This window comes from Fulmarus glacialis, unplaced genomic scaffold (assembly GCF_000690835.1).
Source record: "Fulmarus glacialis isolate BGI_N327 unplaced genomic scaffold, ASM69083v1 scaffold8533, whole genome shotgun sequence".
Classification (NCBI taxonomy): Eukaryota; Metazoa; Chordata; class Aves; order Procellariiformes; family Procellariidae; genus Fulmarus; species Fulmarus glacialis.
In genome coordinates, this window is record NW_009204831.1 from 3,350 (window position 1) to 27,925 (window position 24,576).

The following is a 24,576-nucleotide window of genomic DNA, read 5'->3' on the forward strand; positions in this document are numbered from 1 at the left end:
TGGCTTACGTATCCCCACTGGGGTTCAACCACATGATAAAACCTTACAGTAATGAGCCTGTCGCTCTTAAGGGTGGAGGGGGTGGAGGGGGAAAGAGATGCTGCTTTATCTGTATTACTCCACATCACAGATGCTGACAGAATTATTGATTTAGAACTCACAGCTCCAGAAAGACTCAGTAATGTAATCTTTTTAAGGTTTCTTTCCCTTCCCTCAGATGTGGTGTTTTCAATAGGCCCCTTAGATATGGGCTCTTTGGGGACGTTGTTAAACTTGCCGCTGCTAAACCGCAGTCCCAACCTTCGGTTTGTTCCATACAACCCTCGTGGTCTACTGTCTCTTGGAAGAGCCCATAGCTGCAAGGCCTATTGCTTTACAGGTACTCTAGGAAGACTGAGGGATTAAGTTATACATTACGTAAAACTACCCACTAATCCTCTTAGTGTGCATCACCAGTGAATGGCCTGAAATAGGCTCTCACTAAAAGAGCCCTAACATTCACTTTCTTGATGACATTTTAGTATTTGAGGTTTGTGTCATGGATTTTGGTGCTGAAATATTCAGTACACCATCTTCTGTCTGCTGCTAGATCCATTTGCACGTGTTAGTAGAGTGCTAGCAAAATTACAGTTGGTAAAGCAGATTACGTGTTTAACTAGTAGCGAGACATGTATAAAATAGAATTATATATTTTCTAGAGTGACAGAGTCACTGGGATTTTTTTGTTCTTTTTTTGTTCTTTTTTGTTTTTATAAGAAAAAGAAACAGCTATAAAACCATGATTAAAAATGTTACAAGGGATGATTTACATTTTAAAATGATATTTTTAGAAAAAAAAGTTATTTATAACATAAAAGTGTTTGGAAAGCATTTGGTTGCTGTGCACTGCCTTCTTTCCCAGTACAGTTTGCTATCTGTTATACAGTCTTGCATAAATGTTTAGATTAGGGGAGAAAAGAAAAATTAGATGTGATGGCTAAGACCTATAAGAGCTGACTCACTGACTTGAGTTATTGCTGTGCAGAAAGTTTGTAAAGCCTTTACATCCAGCGAACATTTAGTGCTATTTCAGCCTTGACAGTTGACCTTTCAATCTGATTGGGTTTAGCCACAATAATTGCAGCATCTGCAGTACAGGCGACGCAGACGGCTGCTTAGGAACCCGACTTCTCTCATTAGATCTTACTTCATGTGTCTAAAATTCAACTCCTCTTTGCATGTGTGTGCAAATTCTCTTGTAATACCTGTTATAGGAGCCGAGCAAGGTAAAATCCCCCAGCTCTTTTTTAAAATTTATTTTTAATTTCTTCCATCATTTCGAATATTCCTGGGTTTAGATTAGAGGGGGGAGGGAAAACCTCTAAACCCCTTCCTCTCCCCAGATATTTAGCCAGCACTGGTTTCTTTTTTTTTTTTTCCCTCAGTAAGACCTAGTGTAAAAAAGCAACAAACAAACAAGTTAGACTGTTGTAATTTGGTCAACCACTCGGGTGCTATCCATATCCACCATTTCAACACACTCTATTTCCTCACGGTTTTCAGGATTCTTCTTCTCTTTCCTCTTCTTCTTGGATGGTGGCAGGAAAGTCAGTATCACAGGTAAAATGGCAAAGCAGTGAAAGAAGGTGACTAATGCTATTAAAAACAAGCACCTGAACAGTGTACGGGTCAGATTTGAAGGCACAGCTGCAAGAGGAATCAGACCAACAATATAGCAGAGGTAGCTCTGCAAAATAGCTACCCCATGCACTTCCAGGGCGTTTTTCACCCATTTAGTTCTTGTGAACTCTTTGCCCAGGACAAAGGTTGATAACAGTGGAGCACAGTTGTCAATTGTATAATTAATTCCGTAAATTAAGCACAACACAGAAATACAATCTAGTTCCACTTTCCACAAGGTCATAAAACCTATAACTCCAAACTCAACCGAGGCAACAGTTAGAGTGAGCCAGACATTGATCAGAGAGTCTGCCACCAGGAATGCAGAGAAGAAGAGCAGAAATAAAGCACTAATGCAAGAGTTTTGTAAGGGGGCTCCCACTGAAGAGGCATAACGATCCATGTACACAAACGATGGATTGAAAACGATGAATTTCACCTTGGAGGTGAGAGAGAGCTTCCTCAGGGTCTCCAGGAGGTCATAAAGTTCTTCCCTCTTTGTTTCCATTGTCTTGGCCACCAAGAACATCCTGGAGGCCACGACATCGACTTCGTTGTTGTATTTCTTGGAAAAGATGATATCCTCTGAAAAATGGGCAAACTCAGGGGCCTTCAGGAAGGAGTTCCTCAACATATCAGTGAAGTTTTTCTTGGGCAATCCGGTAGATATGTTGAGTTTCCTAAGGTAATTCAAGTAGCTTTCGAACCAAGATATCCTCACAAAGCCCTTGGTATACTCCAGCACGTCCTCCTGGACACTGGTGTTCCAGTACTCGATCGACTCGTAGATGTAGAACCCAATCACCGGGCTGTAGTTACTGAAATACTTCTGCTGGGCAGTCGTATACTCAATGGTCCGTGTCGCGGTCGCTACGATGTTGCTCAGGTCTGACCCTTCACTGACCTGCAGGTAGCCCATTAAGGCAAAGGAAATATAAACAAGGTAAAAGAGAACTACAAAAGGCTTGACGTAAGTGTTTGTTATCCAGTCACAATAATAGCGTTTAAGGAACCACACCAAAAGATGACTCTCGTAAGTGTTCGTTTCCTCCGAATCCGCTGTGTCCTCGCTGAATTTGGCTGTCAGAAGAAACCTATACCATGCAGGCTTCTCTTGCAATACCTCTGGCTTTGGTACCTTTCTGCAGAAGATACTATGCTGGTAGTTGTTTTCTATGTAGCCAGTAAACACCAGGCTGGAACCATAAAAGGAGAGTACATAGAGGTAGTTGAAGAAAATTGCAATACAGGAATTGCAGCAGAAAATCCTGGCTGCTTCAATGTTAGTGAAGGGACTGGCACCTATTCCAAAAGTGACCAGGTACATGGCAGTGGTGAGAGAAAACGAGAGCATGGAGTCTGCAAATACGGCTGCAGTCCTCTCTTTAACGTGTTGGTCTTCTCTAGTTTTTCTCCAGGAGGACAACATTTCAAAAGTCCCATATAACCCATGACCTACAATAGAAAACAAAGCGAGTATTTAAAGTACTCGAATCAACATGCGGAAAAATGTAACGTGGACATGCTAAGAGACTCCAAGGAGACACAGCTTGCCGTTATCAGTGCTTGAAGTAAACGTCCTGCAGGAGAGAGAAATTATTACGGTGGTGGAAGCCACAGAAGCGCATTCTCTACCTGACTAGCAAACCTTACTGCCAGAGCTTGAGGAGAGTTCTGCGTCGCTGGCGCTGGGCTGATGGGTTAAAGAAAAAGGATTTTTTTCTGATTGGCTGTTTCGTTTCATTATTTCGGCGTGCCTGTGATGGAAGATGCTTTGAAATTAGTTTTTCCCGGTGATGGGATCTGACCTGTGGTGAAAACAAAGAAATACGACCTTGAAGTGCCTATGCTGGAAGCAGAGCATTGGTTGGTTGCTTTGCAGAACATCTGTAAAAAAATGAAACCTTCATATAAGCTGAACATTGTCAAGTAAATCAGTCACTGATTTCTCCACTTCCTATATAAATTTTTCCATCAGGAAAAGGAAATCCTAGAATCGGAACAAACAAAAAAAGCACAAATAAATTTTAGAGATGCAGAATGGTAGAACTGATATGGAACTGCTTAAGGCATTGGTCTTCTTACTTTAATATGTCTGAGGGCTTGTAAAACCAAATACAGCTTTATTTTTCTTGGCAGTTTCTACATTTAGTAATGTATTTAATTAGCTCTTAAAATGGATATAGCATCATGAAAGGCGATAAAGACCTGCAGACCTAAAACCCTGTGCTTAACCCCCGAGTGCAGGTAAATTGGGAAAAGTGCATGATTTTATCTTAATCCCTGGTTGGCCATCTTCCTCTTACGGTTTCTTTTTTGTGATTGATAACCAAGGCGCATTTGGAGGACACAGACCTCTGCTCTCTTGTAGCGGACCCGAGCTGGGAACACAGCCATCAACCAGCTATCAGATGAGAGTGGCTGAGATAAAAGTAGGTTGGTGTTTTACACAGAGATGAACGTAAAAATATAGTCTTTGTATCACACCTAAAATGTCAGACTTTAATATTTTCTCACAATAATTCGTATCATGTTCACCTTTACTTAATAGATCCTTTCCATCTAATCCCACCCTCTTTGCTGACTTTTGATTACTCCTCCTCCTCATTCTTTTGCTGTTTTTCCTGTCCCCTGTCTACCTCTCTGGTCTGCTCTTGCATTATCTCTAGAAATTCCCCAAAGCCAGTCCACAGTGTTTTGCTCTTACCCATTCCCTGATAACATTAGATAAAAAGATCAGTGCTGAATTAGTTGCTGATGACACTGAAGTGCAATCACTGGATTCTTGAAGCTGATGCTCCAGTCAGGCAGGTCAAGGTAATTCAGAGATCTTTGTTAGAATTTCAGGCTGGCTGCAGAGTACCAAAATTGCTGTATCAGCTTTGTTCTCTTCACCTGTAGATGATTATCACTTTTGCCACAAGGGCTATGAATATCGGTCAAGAAACCCCCAAACAAATGAGGTGTTCTGAAGAACCAGAAAACCAGAAAGCATATTAGGGGGCTTGGAATTAGGTGATCTTTAAGGTCCCTTCCAACCCAAACCATTCTGTGATTCTATGATTCTATGATCAAGTTTATTCTTAAATGCCTCATGTAGGCTAAATATTTAATTAACTTGACAAAATAACCCTCTTGTGGTCAGTACCTTTTACTGTAGGGGCAGCTGTAGTTGATTCACTCCACCCTTCCTGCAAGGAATATCCTATCTACGTTTTAACAGATGGCAGAGCTGATCACTCTGTTAATGCTGAAAAGAATATGTATGGGGTATTTTATAAAGAATTCAAAATACAGAGCTCATAAGATGAGATAATAGGACAGCTGGTGTATCTCCTTATCACAGTCACCTGGTATTTAGAGTAACGAAGTCCGTGCTGTCATGTATATCAGATATCTTACCTACATTGTTATTTGGAGTCACGGCACGGACAACGACTGTCCAATTTGTAGCAATATTACGCTCCTGGTTTTGGTATGGCATTTGGTATTCATCTTAATTTTCCCAAACAATGTTTTACAGCTGCTTTCAGAGGCCAGGTCAAGACTGTCAATTTGATAACTAGCACCGTGCCCCCTCTTAAAGCTAATGGGGAATACTGGAACTCCCCAGACGTAAAATCAAGCAAAAAGCACAATCAGTGACTGGCACGCCGTTGCTAATTATGCTTCAAATAGTTATGTCCTAGGCTCAGTAGGGAAAGTGCGTTCTTTGTAAAGACAGACTGACCTTTATTTAAATGTAACTGATCATTTGCCAAAGCAGGGAGTGAGAGGTTTAATCCATTTATGGCTCCCATAAGTCCTGCAGACAGGCTCGTCTGAGAATTTCACATGGCATCATATGCATTAGTTTCAAATGAGCAAAACAGTATAAAATGAGGTCATTGAATATTACAAATTACTTCCATCGTGAGCTTTAGCTATAGCATGTTTTTGTAAAAACATTTTAGCGTTAATAGGCTCTTGCCTAAAAATACTCAAATAGCTGCATTAATTTGGAAAGCCTTTGACTTTGCAATGAATAAAAGAACTCAGAGCTAATTAAATATGATGCTGAGCATGACTTTTTAACAGGTATAAGATTTCAGATAATGTCTGATAACGTGACTCCTGACACCACATATTTTCTTTAAGTAGGAAACATAAAAACACGATTTGCTCTTACATAATCTTCGAGACTACCCTCAAATGGAACCTGATTTAGAGAACTGCTCAAGTAAATGCACGAAGAGGCGTCACCGCATGTGCTCCACAAAGCCAACAGAAAAACATTTAGATACTCTTCTATTTTTGGAAAGGTTCCTTTTGTTGTTTGCTACACAATCTGTGTGCTAGGAATTGGTATTTTCCTTCAACTGTACAATTTGTGATTCTTCTCTCCATTTGTATAATAGCTACAAAATTCTCATTTACCTTTAGGAAGACAAGCCTAAATGGCAAACTTACACAGTTTTTGCATTAGTGGCACTACTGACCTGATCCAGTATCCCCTGAGAAAAAGATTAAGCCCAAACTCGTGCACAAATTAGGCATGGCAGTTCAAAGATTAGCTGTATTTAGCTAGAATGGGATTTACCTAACCTAATCTACTCCTATGAATACTGACTGCAAGCACAACTTGGGGTGACAATCTCCAACGTTGTCTAACTCGCTGATGCTTGTGTAAGTCTAACCCACAGAGATTAGGGCAGATGATAGCTCCTTGGAAGCGTTTTGTGAGAATTTCTTTCACTATTCTGTCATTTCAGAGTTTCCATTTTTTGCATCCCTTACTGATTGGCGCCGATTACTTCTATTTCTCTTGCTTCCCTATATAACATTAATGAGAAGAAGGCATTTTTTTCTTTGCAAATAAATTCTGTAATTGCTTTAACTGATTTCCCCTTTTTACTAGAGATTTAGCCACAAATCTGTAATGATTTAGAGCAATTTGTTCATTATTCACAGTCCTTCAGTAAATAACAAATATGAACTCAAACAGCTAATGGGCTACTGGAGTTCTTTTCCTGTTGACATTTTCTATTATGAGTCACCGGTCGTGCCCTACAGTCAGGCTGTACAACCATGAGCTAGGAAGAAGGAGTACGCAGAAAGATGGGATTTTTTTAAGGAAAAGAGGTTCTGAATGGGCAAAGGAAAATCTTAGGGGAATAGGAGAAAGGCATTGGAGAAAATGGGGACCAAAATATTTTTTTCCTTATTCTCTTTTTCTACTACTTTGCATTGTAGGAGATATTCCTACCACATGTCTTGGATGACTGATGACAGAAATTCTGGCTTTTGTAGCCAAAGAAAATGAAGGCGGCAGTCACTGTTATTTCTGAAGAGCTTAAATTTTTTACGGGCTGAGGTGGGCTATCTTTAATTTTAGAAGCTAATAACAATACCAGCAATAAAAACAATAAATTACGCCTAGCTTAAATACAGCGCTTTTATGAGTAGCCTGAAAATGCTATAAAAAGTTTCATTTGCTTCCTTCAGGATCAAGCCTTGCAATTACACATGCTCTGCAAAATCAATGCAGGGCACGCATGAGAGAAAAAAAGCACCTGTAGAAAGTTGTGAAAACTGAGGCACAATTTTCTGTTGCTTAAAATTATCAAATTATTTACCTCATTTTAAGCACTACTTATGTGCAGGCACTTAAACTGTTCTTTTTAGTACCATTTTAAAATCTCAAAAAAGAAATGCATCCTTTCCCCTGCTAAGCGGTTGTTCAAGCAACAGGCCTTTACGAATGGGCATCGGCAGCCTAGGCTTAAAGTTGGCCCCGCTCCTGCCTGGCAAATGGCAGGACTGAAGCAGAAAGGGGTGAAGGGATTTAAAGCAGCCCCAGAGCCTGAGGGAGGGCAGCGAAGTGACCTCCCGGTCACCGCAGTCGCAGACCAGCTCTCTATTCGCTTGGCTTAATTGCTTCCCTCAAAAAAAGGCTGCTGCCTGCTTTTAGTGTTTAAGGGATAGGTTCAATTTTGCACTGAAATCATGTGAGGTTTCGATCTTATCGTGATAAGATGAGGTTTGGCTATTCAAATAGACGACTTCTGTAAGAGAAAATAAGGGGAATGACCGAGAACAAGGTTTTGGTTCCTCCTGCAGTTTTACCCACCTATGCAGGTAGAGAGTAACAGTACACTGTGGCTCTCATTTTTTTGTTCTTACTGTTTTGAAGGTTGTGCGTGCGTGCGTGTGTGTTTGATACTTGAGTACAATCTCTCTGAATAAAGTCTCACTTACAGGTTGTGAAGATCCAGCCTTCTGTGTGGAAGGTCGCGTTTCAGGGGTAATTAATTTTATTCATCCCACTTCAATGCAGTGGCACACAAAACGCTAATAATGATTGATCTCCACCCCAGTGAGGCTGAATGCTGCAGCAGTACGTATGTTGCCCACTAACTGCCAGAATTAAGACTAATAAAGCAGCGGACTGTCTTCCTAAGGGGGCAGGTCCTCTAGCAGCAAAGCTGGGTTAAGAGGTGTTTCCCCCTTCTCAGGCTTCCCCTCCCCTACCAAAGTTTGCTGCTCCCTCATTGCTACTAATTCACCTGTTTCTAGTCTAAACTGGAGGAAAGGAATGGTCGGGATTAGAAACACCAGCAACCTTTTTTTTCCAGGGTTACTTTTTAATCTGAAATCTTTTCCTGACACTGACGGCACAAAAGACTGGCGGAACTTGGGAATGAGTCCTGGTAGGAGGTATGGGAGCCTTGTAAACTGGGTAGGCAAAAACCTGAAGTGGAAGCATGCTCTGACGGAGTTACTGAGGTTAAGTCTGGATTCTGATTTAAGGTTTTTGCTTGTATTGTAATGGCCGCATCCTTGTAACACTATCCGTTCAGCTGGATGAATGCTGTCTCACTTAGGCTGATTTAAGCCTGAAATCATCCCACTGAATAGGAGCACTTGTCTGCAAGAGGAATTTAGTGTGCTGTGAAAAAGTGTGTGAATTTACAGAGGACTAGCTATGTTGCACCAGCTTTCTTTGTGGAAATCTGTGAAGGACAGCTTGATTCACATTCAAAGTGGAGTGAAATATCACCCGTGGGGACAAACACTGGATGAATTAACATGAAATAGCTAGGATGCTATAAATTCATATCCCAGCTTGCTGCCAATGCAGGCAAGATCTCAAGAACTGCACGTGTGCAAAACTAGTACGTGGGAGATCAGAATCATACCGCAGGGATTGCCTTTTCCAAAACGATACCTGTAATAACATATGATATAATGAAGGTGCAATGAATTTTCCTAGCTGACAGTATCAAAAATAACTGTACACTACTCAACTCTGGGATTGCTTTCCACAGTAATGTCAACAAAGAGGCTGGGATAATTTCCCCTTGCTGACTTATTTTTTCCAGCTAGATCAGTGAGCTTATCAGCTCCCATCTTCTACAAAGGCAAGTGAAACTGCTAATCTGGACTCCCTTTGTCACAGGAGTCGCAATCAACCAGTTGTTGACTAAATACGCGACCTGCCTCATGCGGCCTCTCCCAGCAGGCACAATTTTAACTTGGAACATATAGCGGGTTCAAAGTGCTACTGAATATGCAGGCAGAGCATGACAATTTGCATCCCGTTGAAGCACACGCCTGGCTTCATACCTTGTTCTCACTAAAATAATAAAATACTACAGCTAACCGAGATCCTTCAGCATGCAGACAGAATTAGCACCAAGTCTAATTTATACGACAGTTTTCACTGAGTTTATAGCAATTTAGTGGCAGGGCTTAAATCATCGCTAGCATGATGTGGGTTACTCTAACCAATGTCCGCCTTTATGGTCCTTAAACGGCGCTGCAACACTACAGTTTTGCTGCGTGAGCGTCGGACTTCAAAGAGGATACTTATCATCAGACCTCCCACCGCATGCAGACTTGCCCGTCCCAAACATTTCTGCTGAGCAAAGAAAATGCACTGCAACTCCTACTTGCTTTTCCTACGCTTGCCTGAGTATTTCTGGGAGTCCAGTTCAGAGTGGAGAGTAAAATCCTATAGGATACTAACATCCTGCAAGGTACTCATCTGATCAACTGTGTTTCCAGGCAGCAGTGTTTGTCTCAGGGGAATTGTGGCAAGGGGACTGAGGGCTGCAGACAGTTGAGCAGTCTTCAATGCATCCTCCTTTGCAAAATGAGTGCAGTCCCAGCCACCCAAGCCCAGCCCGACTTCATTGCATACCTCCAAGCACAGGTTCAAAGGGCAAGTAAGCCTGAACGCTACGTGCAGGCGTGGTACCTGGATGAAGAAGAACACATGAAGAGCGATACAGGATGGGACGTACTGGTATAAGCGGAAGCTGTACATACTGCAACGCTTTCTTCACCTCCCGTCACACAGACCCTACATGTCTGTACTGTAACAGGTATGACAACATACCTCAAAAATGTGACGACAATGCTGTCAGGGAGGTTCAGTATTTGCAATTTTACGCATATATCGCTAAGGTGTACTCTGCCTGTAGATGTTAACATCCGACTTGGGTTCGTCCCAAAAGAGAAACATACCGAAATTAGCTATGTCAGTCTGTAAGGCATCTAGGCATGATACCAGCAGATCAATCTCTGGGATTACTTTACATTTGAATATTAGCCATTCCCCCTCAATTGTCAGGCTGATCTCTCCAGCCATGCTTACAACAGCACCGGCCACCCCCGTCAGAAAGCCCCAGGCATGCCCGCGTATTCCTCAACTTGCTACTGGGATCAAAACCACGAGCGTCTTGGCACATTCACACCAGATAAAAATCTGCCTCAGTCTCCGGAGAGAGAGTTGTGTTTTGTGCTGTATCTGCTTGGCAACCAAATAAGAGAAACCGAAATGTTTAATAATATGCTCCCAGTATCTGCTGCGTTTCACAGCTGTGGGCGGCTGTGCCCACAGAAGCGCACCGCTGAAGAGAAAGTGTCCCCGTACAACACCCTGTATCGGTTGGTGCACGCAGAGGAGAAATCTTCAACTGGCGTTCAGCGCCTCATGCTACGAGACCACAACGCTATTTTTAGTCGTAGTTCCTGCAGAAAGACCCTCTGGGCCGTTAAGCCTGCGCTCAAATTGCTTAATGCTCGGGCAGGAAAACAGGGTGCGCCTGGCAACCAGCACAAGGTTTGTGCCTCATTTAGGTCTCGCGTAGCGCTGCCATGCACAGCCTAAAAGGGGGCTAGCTTCCTCGTAAGACTCATACGGATCTGCTGCACCGGAGTCGCTTTGATCCCAGTCTTCTGGCAATGAATGTCTGCTGTAATATCATACATTTTCTACATTTCTAAACTTAACTTTTGGAAATGCAGCATAGGATTAGCTCTCTGTTCTCCTGTGAAACAGTCTGTTTTGGTCAGGCGCAGCCCTTTCTGAGTTATACTAAAAAGTACACATTTGCACAAAGGATGCACTGACAAAAAGAAATCGCCCTCACGCTCTCGGTCTCACCCTAAATGGTTGAGACACAGTCAGTGATGCTTGGGGTACCTGATGCATCCCAATTATAAACTCCCCAGTACTATCTTTTATCATGGCAAACAAGCAACAATGAGCCGATGTTTTAGAAAACAAGCTAATTTTAAGAGTGTGATCTACATATTACTATTGAACTGAAAATCATTCTACATTTAAATCCCTAGCTCTGAAGAAATACATACACATACACAAGACACATGTAGACATTCCTGTCATTTTTCTAGCTATGTAAGTGGAAAAGAAACAAAGAGAAGGAGAAGTATTTTAAATAAGCAGAATTAAACAATGCCTCAGTATTCATGGCAGTAACATGGTTCACCACTTTTTATTTTTGGAGTATGTGTGTTTTAAAGCTATTCATTATAAAAAAAAAATCTTCTCACTTAATATTGCATTTTCAAATTATTTTTTTTAAACCATACCAAATTCAATTCAAATTAATAGCCTCTTATTATAATGATTATATGGGTAGTTCAGCACATACGTGGGGTTAATCTTGAATAGTCCCATTGATTTCAATAGAGTAAAAATTACTGATTTAGGCTTTGGGAAAATGCTGGGTTTTTTGCTTGGATCACCCTTTTTTAATATTGAACCAATGCAATATTTGAGATTTTGTTGTTATAGCGATAGCAAGAATGTCAGATAAGCACATTTTAAAAACAGAAATACACTGGAGAGAAAACTTGAGTGGCTCTCTTATTTTGAGAAAGACAGATAAGCAAAGCAAGTTATAGTTCAAAATCTACTTTTCTATATAAAGTGAATATTTAATTCCACTTAAGAATTGGTAAAGGCTTGTTTTGGCGTTTAAATAGCAGGCTGTCAACTCTGTTTAAACGTGTGACTTGCTTTCCTCTGTTTTCATGAAAGATCTGGCAAAAGTTAAAAGTCATACTTCATTCAGCGCAACAGAAGGAGCTGAGCGTTAGCGAAATCTGGTTTTAGCTGCTGGAATATTTATGTCTGCACGGTGTGCTCATCTACCGACTACGCAGACCTTGTGCAGATGCGAACCGAAAGCGTTTGAGCCAAACCCGCGCCGTACGTGCAAGCCTGCGGTTCTGGGGCGGACAGCAGGGGAGCATCTAACTCCTGCTGGCCTTCAAAGGGTCTCCCCGCCCGGGAGTCCCCCGCTCCTCCCAGTAACGCCTCTTGGTCATCTTTAACTCGGAAACACCAGAAAATCCCCCAGGAAGCACGGCGCCCTGCCTAAGCTGTTATTTGAAAAGACAGGGAGAAAGGCTTAGTTTTTGCGGCGTGGAGGATGACGAGAGGAGGAGAGCAGGGGGCTGCGGCTGCCCGCCGCCGCTGCTGGTGCGGGGTACGGACCCTGGGCTGCGCGGGGGGAGCCAGGACCACCCTCCGCACCAGGGGAGCCGCACAGGGCGGGAGAGTCCCATGCCAGGATAGTAAAGGAATGACAGATGTATCCGGCAGGATGAATTTCCCCCCTGACGCATGTATCTCAAGCCTCACTAGCCAAGGAGGTGGTTAGATGTAGAGTCAACATGTTAAGTACCACCGTGCTCGTCTCGCATATGACATGCTTAGATTCCTATCAGCAGACAAAATCGCAAACTGATTTTTCCCACAAAGTGAGTTTTTGACAGATTTTATGTAAAAAAATTATTTAATGAAAGCTACCTGCAATCACCTGTGAAAGGTTAATGTTTACCATGTTACGGAACAGCCAAGTGACATACAGTATGCGACAGCTCCTGAAGAAAGAGTAAGACACAGTGAGAACATCTGGGGCAAAATCATGTTTTAAATCTGTTTTAAATTTCTGAGCCCACAAGCCAAAATATCATTTGCTTCTAGGAGTGTTGTCCTAGTGGAATATGGGCCAGTGGAATACGGATTGGTTTACCACACTTCAAGTTCGCCTTTTCTGGTGAGAAAGCTGCAACGAAAACATCTCAGGCATACCCTTAAACTCTCCTGTTTAAACAATGTTTGTCATTACTTGTAATATATAGATCAGCCATATGTGAAACACAATGTTCAAAAAGTTGCAAAACTTCAGTTAAAGCACATTATTTTTACTGATTTAAAAAAAAAGAAAAAATGAAAAATAATTACAAGTTTGGAACTCAGCTTGGGCTTTCCACCAAGCACCCAGACTTAACTTACTCCAGTTTAACTTAGTCCATCTCTGCCAGTGTCCTCTGCCGGAACGCAGAGGTCTCATGACCTGAAAATGGCAGCCCCCCTGCCTGCCACACGTGCCTGTCAGCTATGGCCTATTTGGGGGAAGTCATTTATTAGAAGGCCAAAACGTACACCATCTCTCTCACAGAAAGGCCTAAAATGAAAAGTCACGTCAGTTCCCGCTGACCTTCCCCAGGTCTTCACTGACCGTCCGAGTCCAGCATGCAAAGTATACCACAAACGTTTATGTGTATTTCCTACATGTATATATAGAGATAACAAAAGGTTTCTTTTCCCTAACCTCTGATCTTCCAATGTATTTTCATATATGTGGAAGTTTCTTTTGAGGGACTTTCACTGCTTGAAGAAAATCAGGATGTCAGAGCCAAACTCTCAGTACCTTTGACTGTTTGGGACTTCTCTGACAAGGCCCTCTATTAAACCATCGCACGCACTGACTTCTCTGCAGTTAAAAGAATGCAGACAGTAAAAGTATAACATCTTTCTGCTACTCTTCGCATAAACGAACGCTCATTATATGTACTGCATCATCTGTAACACACTTTTCACATGAAACAAGTGTATATTGGAGCACCACCACTCAAGAGGAAATGCCTGATCTTACTCAATGATTGTACAGCACTTGGTTTCAGTATTAAACTGTTCTCTGGACTGACTTCCTACAGATACAGCTCCTCTTTTCCAAAAAGCATTATATTTACTGAGTCATCGATGCTCTTCTGAAGCCAAGAAGCACGTATGCGTGCAAAGATTTCATTGGGGTTTGTGGTGGTGAGGGGGGAACGCGGACACACGTTGGCTGTGCTGCCATCACACGTGGCTGGCTGCAAGCTCTACTTGCCGCTTTTGCGCTGCATGGGAAAGGGCTGGTACAAGTGTCTAAAATACTCTGCCACCATTTGTATTTTAAGCCTATTTCCTTCCCATGCATTAGTGGCTTCTTGGCTTTTGGGTTCCTCAAGCGGCTTGGGGCATCATCTTTCAGGAGGAGAACTGGAGAGAGGGACACCAGCAGGTGGAGGAGATGGTTAATCACCTCCCCTTTGGTGGAAAACACTGACTTTGGTGAGAGGACTCATTAGTACACTGAGTGAGGAGGGGTGGGCTGGGGGCCTACTTCTGCTCTTCCCTGCGAGGAACAGAAATGCCAGGTGATGCTTGAGGGACTGCAGAAGATGCATGGCTGCTTAGAGAGCTCAGGAAGAGATTGAGGGACTGAGGAGAGAAAAGGAGAGGAAAAAGGAACGATGAGGAAAGTGACGTGCCTGGGATTCTGCTCAGGGTAGATAAAACCAGATAATTTTATTTATTTCTTAGAAGAGGAATGAAAGGAACAAAACACAAAATGTTTTAGGACTATAACTGAGCCGCGCAGGGTTGAACTGGGAAAGCTGAGCAGATGGAGTGACAAAAAAACAAGTGTACTTCCACAGCACTCTTGGAGTCCTTTGGCAGTGTGAAAAAAGCAAAGGATGAATGGTGGAAATCACTGGGAAATCTGAAGCAACTGAGATACAACTGCAGGGTTTGGTGTGGACCTGTCTGGGAGCCAAGAATACAGAGAAAAGGGTAGGAGCAATGGGCCTAGCTGTGGCTGAGGAGAGGGGAGGATGGGAGAGAAGAGAAATTTAAGAAACCAAAATGGCAGAGGGGACACACTGGCAAGAGTGGGGAAAACAGGAGAAAAGATGAAGGAAGCTTAGGGAGACCAGAAGATGCTGAGAGCTGTGGAGGCATCAGGAAGGAGATGCTGTGGCCTGGAGCAGGGAGACGGGTGAGACCTGCTGGAGGAGGCTGCCGGAGACTGCAAACGAGATGGATGAGACGGGAGAAAAGGGCAGGGGGGCAGCGAGCTGCGGCAGCCAGCTGAGGGAGGACGCGCTTCTTCCCGGCACGAAGAGATGGCAGAGGGGCAGCCGGACAGGGAGAGCGAGAAAGCTTAGCTCGGGGAATAAAAACAAGAGAGACTCAGTAAGCTGCACATTTTTATTAACTGACAGCAGGAAAATCGGTGGAAAAGTACTATACAAAGTCAAACATTTGTGTGTGTGTGTGTTACCTTTGTGTGTGGACTGAAGGGCACCGGGGAGACCTGCGCAGGGGCTGGTTCTCTCTCTGAAACTCTCTCTATATAACCAATATTGACACTTCAGTTTTATTGAATACAGAAAAACACTTGGGTGCTTGATAGGGAGGATAATGAATGCTTTTAGGGAGTACAAATTCCCTACCAGCATGTTCTTCCAGAAGACTGCAGAAGGAGCCGGGCTGGGCATCTTACTGGCACCGAGGTGCAGCTCCAGCAAGCCACATGTGCTGGCACATGCTGGCCCCAGCACCCTCGTCCTCTCAGGGTTTTCACGCTGGTTGTTAGCTGCCCTGCTTGGTTTAGCTACCTGTTGCCTTCATGGTCCCTAACCTTCAGCAATCCTCTCGCTTGCCCTCCTGTGCTTTTCACTCCCATCATCAAACACACTGACCTCCCCTCTTCTTCCGTTTCGTAATGTTTTCCTTCCAACCTTCTTTCCCAACTGCCTCTGACCTCAGATCCCATCTTTGCTGCTCCAACTTTTTGCATCCATAAAGCCCCTGTACAGATATCCCAGCTCACTCCTCCACCAGCACGGCTCTCCCTCAGGCAAGCCACGTGGAAGGCGTGCATCCAACAAATTCGTGTTTCTGAGAAGCAAATGGCACTTCTCTGCATCTGTGAGGTGCTCCTACGAGCCCTGGTACCTCCCAAAGCATTCTGCACCTCTCCTGCTCCTGTGCCCCCTCCTGCCAGACGCAGCCCTGTGCAGTCTCCTTCTCCCCCTGACTTTCCCCCCACCCGTGACTGAACCTCAGGGGGTCCTGGGTCCTGCCCGACACTTCCACCCGCTCCTTCCCAGTCGTCCCTCCCCGGAGCTGCTCTCTTGATCATTTTCCCCTTCTCTCTTCCCAGAAAGGGCATACCGACAGGGCGGGACGTGGTGGGAGGATGGAGGGAGATGGTAAGAATAGGTATTTGCATTCGTCCCTGTTTTGCTGAGTTTCACACAAGGCTGGCTATCGTCTCCATTTACAGCAAGCTGCAAGCTCAAGCCGCTCTCGTAACTGCTAACTGGTTTTCCCTTGCCAGAATCGGAGGCTAAATATAAGCCCGTGGAGCCAGCCCTGCGTCCCTGCCCGAAGCTGGCAGCGCCTGGCATTCCACTGCGATTTCACGGAGCCGATGCTTTTCACGAACTTGGCAGCTGAAGAGAGCCGCCTCTCCCCGAATAAGCTGTAGGAGTTTCTAGAGGAATAGGAAACAGATTGCTAGTTTTCTCTTCAGTGCAAAGGGCAATATTACAATTTTCTTTTGAGTCCCTAAGTTAAATGCTGCGCTCCACCTCTGGGAAGTAAAAAAAAGTCAAGCCAAAAACTTATTCAGCCAGTGCTGCTTGTTGTCCAATGGTTTGTTTGGTAACACTGTGTTTTTTTTGAGAAAACTGGTATTTTTAAAGGATTGGCAGTTATTAAACAGCATTTAATGCGTAAGGGAAACTTATGATGAATACTAGCATCTATGCCAGACCAAACATCTGTAGTTTTTAACAGAGCAGGCAATAGGAAATCAGAATTTTAATTCTGCTTTTCAGCTGACACTATAAATCAGCTATTTTAAATTCAACCAAATTGAAGAATTTAATTTTTTGGTTCTTAGGGTCAAAAATGAATGGCCTTAGTTCAGCAAAGTATTCCACATGAACTAGGCATGTGAGTAACCGTGTCCTTAAATTACTTGTTTACACAATGATAAATGCGGATGATGATAGTTTTAAAAAAACACGGAGGCATATGCTAATTCAAAATATGCCCAGACGAATGGTGGGAGCCTGCCAAGTTTCACAGGTTTTAGGCTTCACTTTCATGTTAGAAGTACCTGTATAAATCCAGAGCTGAAGAAGAAAAGTCCCCAGTTTGGCTTGACAAGATATCCCTAGAGAAGAGAGCGGCTGCAGGCAGCCTGCCCTCCTCTGCTAGCTGGCCCCAGCGCAGCCCCTCCGCGGGGCTGGGGCCAGCCCCAGGCCTTGCTCTCACAGCTGGACCTCCGGTGACCAAAGGGGACCCCTGCTCTTTCGGTACCTGCTGGGGAAGGACGTCTCTGGCAATGTCTCTCCCGGCTTCAATTTTTGCCATTCAGTTAGCAACCGGTGAGGGCTAAAAAGAAACCCGCCACAACATAAAAATCGTCACAGTAGTGACATACTCAGGCTATGTACAGTCATCGATGACTGAGTTATTCTGACTTAATGAGTTACCTTTCGTGAGCTGGGTTACAGTAACCTGCCTTAATCAGAGAGTAAAATAAATTAGAATAAACTACCATGAAGGTGATTAAAACCAAAGCATGGAGTGTTTAAACCAGGATGTCATATTTAGCAGGTGGGGTAGGCAAAAGATGTTCCTGCCTACACTTACACGGTCTGCACTGTTAAGAGTGCAACTTGATAAGCCATAATAATTTAATAACTTAAAATTGTCCTATTGACGCAAAAGCTAAGCTTCAACACCCACAGAGGCTCGTACCCTTCACTATAGCTTGTTTGTTCTTGGAAACGGCTGAGGCTGAAGGGATGTTACAGAAAACAGGATGAAGGAAATCTAGTATTAAAGAACACATCGAACAGAGTATTTCGCAGACATATTGCCTGAATTATTGGAACGGGCTTGTGACTGGACAAAGTATTTAAACTACTCAGAAAGTAATTCTTGAAAACATGAAAAAGCAGATAATTACAAAACATTGCTAACCAACTTTAGTTAACGCATCTTGGAAGGCCAGTGATGGTATCAAGATGAACTTAAGGAACAGGAGAAATGGTGTGAGATAAACAAGCTGCAATTCAGCAAGGAGAAGGGTAACCTTCTACGTGTTGGTTGGAATAACTGATTGTGCAAACAGGGTAGAAAGTGACACGAAGGATCTGTGAATTACCATGTGCCGTCAACCAAATGCCAACCATTTCATACTGCTGAGAAAAAAATGAAAGTCATATGGGGATGTATGAACAGGAGTGCCATATGCAAGATGTGTGAAATCATCCTCCTACTCTACTTGCTGCTGAAAGCCTCAGTCTGAATCCTGCGCCCGGATTTAGGCACCGCACTCCACAGAAGATGTGGAGCGGCCAAAAGCAAGGAGATTGCTGGAAGTCCGGTAAGCATAGTCTGAGGAAACCTGGCATGAAAGGGAAGAGGACTGAGGAAGTGAGAGTGGTCCCAGATATGCAAAGAAAAAGAAAATAAATTGTTTTCCAGATGCAGTGGATAAATAAGGAGGACAGCTGAGTTACAAAAGGGGAATTCAGGTTAGACATGACGCAAACGCCATAGCGGTAGTGCAGTGAAACACAGGGGGAGGCGGCCCAGGGAGGAGAAAAGTGCAGGGCGAGAAGTATCTGTTAGAAAAGACGTAATCTTGTTCTTGGCAGTGGGCAGGTGATGTCTGGAGAGTGTCCCCCCTCGGCTCTGCAATGCTGATGAAAAGTTAAAAATCCTCAGCTGCTATAAACCAGGGAAACTTCGTTAATGATTTATACTAGTAAAGGGGCTTTGCCTGACATGTGTCCAGTGTGATCATTTTTTCTATCTAATTTTTGCTTTTAGCCATGAGATTATGAGTAATAGCTACCGGGCTACACTGTTAGCCAGAAATCCTTCAGCTTTCTAAAGGTCAGTCCATCTATGATCTAATCTGATGGTCACTGAAATTAAGTGGAAGTAGTTCAGGGGGCTATAATGGAGGGTGGTTTGTGTCTCTAGCCTTCAATTACCTTGAGTTAAACCATCCTTTATAAGCAAAACAACATATAGGCATGAAATAAATTTTGAAATGCATGCTCTTTCTGTTGTACTGCAGGGAGAAAAAGGAAACCCTGCCTTTCTAGCTATCTGCTGGTTTAAAACAGTTCTCATTAAAAACTCCAGAATGTCTTTAGTGCCTTCTGTTCACCTGTTGATATTCCTGTCCCTCGGGAATTTTACGCAGCTGGGGAATCAGGCAAGATTCACACGAACTTGGCTGCTCTGTCTTGACTTGTTCACAGTGAGAGCGGAGCTGCATATTTGAAACTTACTCCTTTTAAGAGTGGAATACTTCAACTAAGCAAGACCAAAAAAAAAAACCCAGGGAAGAAAAAAGGAAAAGAAAAGCAGAGTTGGCTATACAGCTCGGCAGTTAAAAGAGCACTAAAATAGAAGTGTGAAACTTTTCATAGTTATCTGTAAGTCTTCAAGGATTTCATGTCTCAGCGTAATCACTATTAGTGAATTAAAGGTCTGAAAGGTTGTCCCAGCGAGCAGACGCTTTAGTCCCTAAACAGAGCTAGTATTTAATATTTTTGAGTCACTTTCCCCAGGTACTTTCATTTCATATGGCTAGATGTTAGACTGCTTTTCTACTACTCTTGCAACACATCTGGAAATCCCCTCCTATGTAATATTGTATGTAACATACACTACTTAGTTTGAGGAACTGAATTTTATAATACATGCACAGGCATAAAAACCCACAAAAGAAACCAAAGATTCAGGTCAGAAAGCTAGCCTTCTTTTGACTCGGACTTTCTCATGCTGCATCTCCTCTAGATTATGATACAGTTTAGTTTTCATGGATGACATCTGAAAATGAGAGCCGATGTAGTGTAGCTGAATTCTTTTTGTCACTGAATATATTCTGTACGTTAACTGGTAGTGCGATGCACTGAAGCATATTCTTTAATTAAAGTGCAACAATACCACAGCTACAGTACGGGCATGGCATAGGAACCTGTTGCTGGATATAAAAATAGCTGTGCTGAAACGTGTCATATCAAAGTCAGTGGAGACACTCTTACACTTGAAACCTGCAGTATTACTGAGCACTGATTTTCAGCTGGGGAAGCTGTGATCAAATCAGTGCATGTATTATTCTCCGCAAATGAATAACGGCGTGAACGAGGACATATTAAACACCTACAGCGCACAAAGCTTTTCACACTGGTTATGAACCAAACACAAAGAAAGAGGCTGTGATCTCTCCAGAGCTCTCGTTTTGTCTCCCGTGAAGTCCTCCTGCCTGTTTGGATACCACGCGCGGCATCCCCACAAACGCCCTGGTGCCAGCAGGAGCGGGCACCGATTTCAGATCAGGAGCAAGCTGACCGCCCTTCTCTTCTCCTCTTTCCTACCCTCGAGGAAAACAAAACAAACCGAAACCACCCCGTACCCCACAGTGAGTGAAGGCGGTACAAAAACCGGGGAGACGAAGACGCCTCTGCCGGCACCAGAGCCAGGGAGCGGCGGATGCCGCTTCCCTCCGTAGCCCTCCGCCGCGGGATGCGCTGGCACTAACCGGACGGGTCCGTCCCTGACCGGGGGAGGCAAAGCTCTCCACCCCAGGGCTGTGAAACCCTCCCTACGCTCGCTCAGCCAACACAAGGGCTTCAGGAGAAACGCAACCCAGAACTGACCACCGCCCTTATCCCAGGGACCGGCACCTGCCAAGCCAGGACAGCACCGCTCCGCTCGCTGAAGGAGCCAGCGCTCTCTAAACGCCCAACGCGCGCAGCCCCTTTGATTTGCCGGCGCAGCTGACGCCGTCGCTGCGGCACGGGGACCTCTGCAAAGGTTTCCCTCCGACGCTGGCCACCAAAACCAGAACCAAACATCCACAGAAGAGCAGCAGCTGGGCTCCCCTCTGCACGAGGCACGGCATTCGCACATCCTTGTTCCTCGCTACCGCGCAGCCACCGCATCCTACGGCAGGGCGCTACGCCAGACCGGAGCCCCAGGCATGATTTTAACTTCCCGGCGCGGTAGAGACAGTTTAGGAAAAGAGGCCGCGTGGATGTAGCACGGGGCAGCGTTGCAGGGAGGAGGCACCGGGAGCCATGCAGTGATGCTTCTCTGCTTGCTGGGAAATGCGTCAGGGAGGCACAAACACACAAAAGAGAGAGGAGATAGGAGATAGTTACCTAACATGACGAAGGGGATTCCCAGGAAGGTGGAATTGTATTTCCCACCAGTGAGATTGATGATCCCAGCTGCAGTCAGGGTGGCAAGGGTCACGGTCAGCAATCCCAGCAGGCCAAGCCAGGGTTTGCTGCGGACACAATCCTGCATGGAGCAGCAGAGAATGGCCAAGGTGACCACAAGGATCAAGCTTGTGATCAGGTAGCGTTCTGACACCCTGCTCGTCTTCTGGAAATCCTCCTTCAGCGAAGAAGAAGTGAAAGGATACATTTTGACTTTCCTGTTGGATTTCTGGAAAAGTTCAACAGTGTCACAAAAAATGGATTCCCACTTCTCTGCTACCATGTCATTCAAGGAGTTGATTGCCTGCAAGTAGTAGGTGAGCTGAATGGCTTCTGCAGACTTCACCCGGTCTTTGCTGTGCACAGTAACCCCACCAAGCTGATGCCCGTTATACACTTCCCTGCCATCCTTTAAGTGAGTAATCGGATAAGTGATTGCAAAATTAGTTCGATTAGAAGAACGAGCAGCCTTTAATTCCTCCAGTACATGCACTATGTCGTCCACTATGCATGTCTTGTCATTGTTCAGGATACATATATGGGCAAACGTGTAATTGAAACCAGGTCTTTGAACTTGGATCCTGGTCACAGCAGAGTGCAACTACAAGGGAAATCAGTTCATCTCGCACAGCAGCAGCCAGAACAACAGCGGCTCCTCACCTCCGTCCCTCTCCTATTTGATCTAAGCGACAACAACAAAAGTTCTGGTGACTGCACTATTAACAGCACACTCATTGCAAAAAAAGGAAACATGCATTAAAATAGCGGTATTATTCTCCTACGTCCTTTGCTGGTAACTGGAGTGTGTCGTGACTTGCATCTGCGCCATGTGCATCTGCTGTTTGGCCTCTCTGAATAAGCAACCTCAAAAGGCCCAGACCTCCACTTTCAAGTGATCTGGGTGAACATACAAGGGAGAGCTACAGCCCGACCGTTTCCGGGGACACTGTCGTGCTCGGGATTGCCAAATTCCTCTCTCGACAGATGAACTTCAGGTACAGAAGGCAGAAGAGCAACGCGACCGGGGTTGCCACCCGCGCGGGACGTGCCGGCAGCCCGGCAGCTGGCAGTGCCGGGGGCTGCCAGGGGACAGCTGCACGTCCTAAGTGTAGAGATTGTTGCCATAGCAGGAATAAGATAGCCAGCATTAATTAATTTGCCCTCTTTTCCCCTCCCTCTTTCCCCCCTCAAATCCTCAGCAAGTCTGGGAGCGGGAAGTAACGGCAGAGAATGACACTGGTTTTCTCTTTCTCTCTCCAGGAGGTTGTGTTAATCAGGGAAGGCCCTAATTTTAGGGCCTGCAGGTTACCACCGCTTATTGTTTGGTCCAGCAGCTCCTTTGGAAGTTGTTTTGCATCCTTCTGAAATCTGCCATGCCTGAGCTCTGACCCAAACTGCATTCAGAAGGGCAGAAGGGCAGAAAAATTATCCTCTCCTCTTGAAAAAATATAGAAAACCCTTGCAACCTTTTCTGAATCCACTTTAATCAACACAGAAGAAGCAAGAAATCTAAAAGATGGTAAGGGAATAGCCCCAACAGGCTGAGGTTACAATATTTTTTAGAAGTAGAATATTGAGTTTGCTAACGTTGGGACCCGTAGGAAAGTGCAAGCTGGTTTTTTGCACATTTTCCTTGCAAAATGTGCAGGCCTCACCCACCGCCATCACCAATTAACTCCTTCTGTGCCGCTCTAGTTGTGCAGAGAGTACCAAGACCTTCCGTAGGGATGCTGCCGAGGCCGAGGCGATGTTACCCACCGCCAGAAGTCTGAGCAGACTTTCCCTGCGGCTGCGATGTCCTTCATCGGGGGGAGCCTCAGGAAGGGGCTCCCTCTGCTCTTTTCCAGCTGGCCCGGGGGGTACCCGACATCCCAAATGCCGGGGGGCCCTGCACGCCGCTGCGTACGTGCTTTGTGCATGGCTCGGTGAGATACGCGGCTCTCCCCAGGCGTCGGCAGGGTCCCTTTTACACCGAGGGAAATGGCGGTAGGAGCACTGCAAAGGTGTGGCGACACAACCGGGGCCGGTAAGAAAGAAGGAGAAGCCCTCCTTCACCTGCAAAGCAGGGAGACCACAGCTCTTCCAGGGAGCTGAAGGGCCAAATTAAGAATGACTATAATTTATTTTCCTTAAAGGGGGAATAGTTATTTTCTGCCTTCAGATTTTGAGCAAGACAATGAAAACTGGCTACGGGGAGATGATTCCTTTTTTTTCTACTTGCATATGCTGTTTTCCACTGCAGTCCAAAGAGGGCAGGAGGCTCTTATGAGCAGTAGAGAGGCTGGGACTAGGTGATATTTAATGGAACTAGTTCCTTCTGAAGACAAACACTGATTAAAAAAATAGAAGACACAGTACACAAGAGCAGTAGAGCTTATATACTCATCTGGTGGCAATGGACAAAATGTCCAATAATCATGGCTAAAATCCTGCGTCTGTTGAAATTAAATAGTCATAGTGACTTTTGTGTCGTATTTCAGACCTATTTGCAGAAAAAAAAAGCAATACGATATACGATACGAATATATTATACGATACTATGAATCCGATTGTTTTGTGATTACATTGCATAATCTGTGATGGGTATAAATTTAGTTATGCTGCTTCCATTCCTCAGGATGATATGACATCATGTAAATACTACAAAATTCCTATATTCTCAACTTGTTCCTCCAGCAGCTTGGGGGTGTATTTTTCCACATCTGAGTAGTTTTTATTTTCGACAGAACAACAGTTCAATATTGACATTAGAAAGATAGGTTTGAGAAATGAACTGAACTAACAAATCTTTTCACAGTACTGTGAGAACACAGTACCTGGCCATGATGAGAAGCAAAATTCTCCATCGTGGTGGAAGAACAAATAACTGTCTGTGCAGCAGATTAGGGGCTTTTGCACAACCTTCTTCTAAACCGAAACAAATTAAAAGATTTGCAGGAAGGTGCCAAAGAAATGAGCATGTATGGGGAATTCTTCCCGCCTTTCCAGTTTGTTTCTGCAATGCTCTGCTTTGCAAGAGCTGTTTTGGGGTACGAATTCAAATGTATGTCATTATAGTTTGGGGAAGATGCCCTGGTTTACCAAATCAAAGACAGGTATCTGATTTTAAATTTTTTACAGTGGCAGCTACTGGATGGTTTTCATTGACAACAGTTGTAAAATCAGATGTCATATAAAGAAGCACAGCTGAGGACAACTAGGAGGAACAGAAGGAATTTCCTGCCTGTATTTAGATTCACAATA

The 24,576-nt window shown here is 44.3% G+C and overlaps 1 protein-coding gene across 1 annotated transcript; it reads right to left on the reverse strand.

Moving 5' to 3' along the window:
* Window positions 1–223: 223 nt before the first annotated feature.
* PTCHD1 (patched domain containing 1) lies at window positions 224–24,179 on the reverse strand. The gene is made up of 4 exons (XM_009575139.1): window positions 24,150–24,179; window positions 23,044–23,388; window positions 21,274–21,934; window positions 224–3,114 (listed from the first exon to the last, which is right to left on the reverse strand). Exons 1-4 carry the CDS (start codon window positions 24,177–24,179, stop codon window positions 1,460–1,462), a joined length of 2,691 nt encoding a protein of 896 aa, XP_009573434.1. The 3' UTR covers window positions 224–1,459.
* Window positions 24,180–24,576: the final 397 nt, after the last annotated feature.